The sequence below is a fragment of the Sinocyclocheilus rhinocerous genome, unplaced genomic scaffold (genome assembly GCF_001515625.1).
Source record: "Sinocyclocheilus rhinocerous isolate Xijiao unplaced genomic scaffold, SAMN03320098_v1.1 scaffold1041, whole genome shotgun sequence".
Classification (NCBI taxonomy): Eukaryota; Metazoa; Chordata; class Actinopteri; order Cypriniformes; family Cyprinidae; genus Sinocyclocheilus; species Sinocyclocheilus rhinocerous.
The window spans coordinates 53121-55289 of NW_015637595.1; the positions used below are offsets into that span (position 1 = coordinate 53121).

The 2169-nt window shown below is 33.5% G+C and overlaps 1 protein-coding gene across 1 annotated transcript in view; it reads left to right on the plus strand.

Moving 5' to 3' along the window:
• The window catches only part of LOC107749232 (SH3 domain-containing RING finger protein 3-like), a 62953-nt gene that overhangs the window by 49057 nt on the left and 11727 nt on the right, over positions 1-2169 (plus strand). Inside the window, exon 8 of the mRNA XM_016564326.1 lies at positions 1189-1424. Within this exon, the coding sequence (XP_016419812.1) occupies positions 1189-1424 (236 nt within the window). The remainder of the gene's footprint in view (positions 1-1188; positions 1425-2169) is intronic.

Genomic DNA, 2169 nt, shown 5'->3' on the forward strand with positions numbered 1-2169 from the left:
ACACACACACATTCGGCAGGATTCACCTCATCTCAGACTCATTATCTCTCCGCTTTCATTGCACCGCATGATATGAAGGTGTTTGTTTGCGTGTTGCACATGAAGTTTCTGCAGACGCAGCTTGATTCGATCCTCCAGAGCGACGGCTCAGAATCACACGTCTAAAACTGGATCGCTGAATTTACACCTTACTTCAGGTGTTTTTGAGACAGCAGTGCAAAGGTTTAACTGCAAACATCTGATGATGATGATGATGATGATGATGATGATGATGATGATAAAGAACAGATTCACACAGATCCAGTAATGTTGATTTGACACAAAACCAGACTGAAACAATAAAACACAGCTTTACAAAACAAAACCGTGGAAAGAGATTCAGATTCAAATGCCAAATCAATCACATTTTTGTTTTATTGCAAAACATTACTATATATATATATATACACGCACACACACACACACACACACACATATGGGATGCATTTATTCATTCATTCAATTATTGATTGTGCATCTGGATGTTTTATAGACCGTTCATAGGAACATTTCAGAAAAAATGTTTAAATAGTAGGAATTTTAAAAATGAGATTTTTAGACATGAAGAAAGTAATGTAAATTAATAAAATCTTAAAAAGTTATAGAAGTATTTATGATGAATATAAATTGTGAATAAAAAAAACACAAACAACTAGAAAAGTCAGTTAAATTCATTGATAATAAAAAGTGTAAAAGCTGAAGAACAGTTTCAACTTCTGGAATTATGGAATTTCATTTAAATTATTTATAATCTATCTATTTTACTATATTGCCACCCCTAATTTCAGTAAATAAATCAGTTTGAAAAGAGCAGATTTGTTATTACAGCAAAAATAAAGTTTGTTTGTGTGTACCTGGTATTTATCACGTTATGGGGACCAAATGTCCCCACAAGGATACTAATACCAGTAAATTTTGACCTTGTGGGGACATTTTTTAGGTCCTCATGAGGAAACAAGCTTATACATTACACAGAATATAGTTTTTTGAAAATCTAAAAATGCAGAAAGTTTTCTGTAAGGGGTAGGTATAGGGGTAGGGTGATAGAAAATACAGTTTGTCCAGCATAAAAACCATTATGCCTATGGAGAGTCCCCATAAAACATGGAAACACAACGTGTGTGTGTGTGTGTGTGGGTGTTTCCGCAGGGCTCCGTTCGCCGTCGGTCAGACGCGCTCGTGTCTCTCTGGAGCGGCTCAGGCTCAGGCTCCTGGATCCCCGGGCTCCGCCGGTCCCTCCAGTCCGGTCCTGCTGGCGTCTGCATCTGCGTCCCGCTCCAGCACGCCGCTCAGCAGCCCGTCGTCTCCGCAGCTGCATCTGAAGAACTGCCTGCGCTTGTGCAGCCAGCAGACGGTCAATCAGGCGCGCTCCGCCATGCAGCTGGGTGAGATACTGTGTGCGGCCTTGTCCAAATACCCATACTTGCACTCTTGGCCACTAGATAGCGCATGCACGCGACAGGTAGTAAGTGCGCAAAACTGTCCCAGGTCTTAAAAACACCAAAGCGCAGTCAAGTCAAGTCACCTTTATTTATATAGCGCCTTTAAAGATTGTGAAAATGGTTATTAAACCATATTTAATAATAATTTTAAAGTAAAGTATTTAATAATTATTTATTTACGTATTTATTTATTTATTTAAGAACCATGTTTGCTGTGCTTGTTTATAGGGCTACACAATTTAGCCAAAACTGTTTTGATTGTATATCAATATAACAAAATTCAATACAATTAAAATTATTATAATTATTATTATTATTTTTATTTTTGTTGTTGTTTTTAAATTCATTTTTTTAATTTGGGATACAGTAATATTTCTTGTATTTAATTTTTTTTTCATTTATATAAAATACTACTACAAATAATATTGTAATACAACGACAATAATAATAATAATAATAGTTATAAATGTTGTTATTATTATATTAGATATTAATATAAAGGAATAGTAGTAGTAGTAGTGCTTATTTATTTATATAATTATTATTTTATTCAAATTCTAAAAATAAATAAACAAACAAAGATAAAATAAATAAATATCACTATAATACTATTTAACTAAAATATTTAATAATAAAAAATTTTATGTATATAATATTCTTTTTATCAATTGTTATTATTGTTTAATCA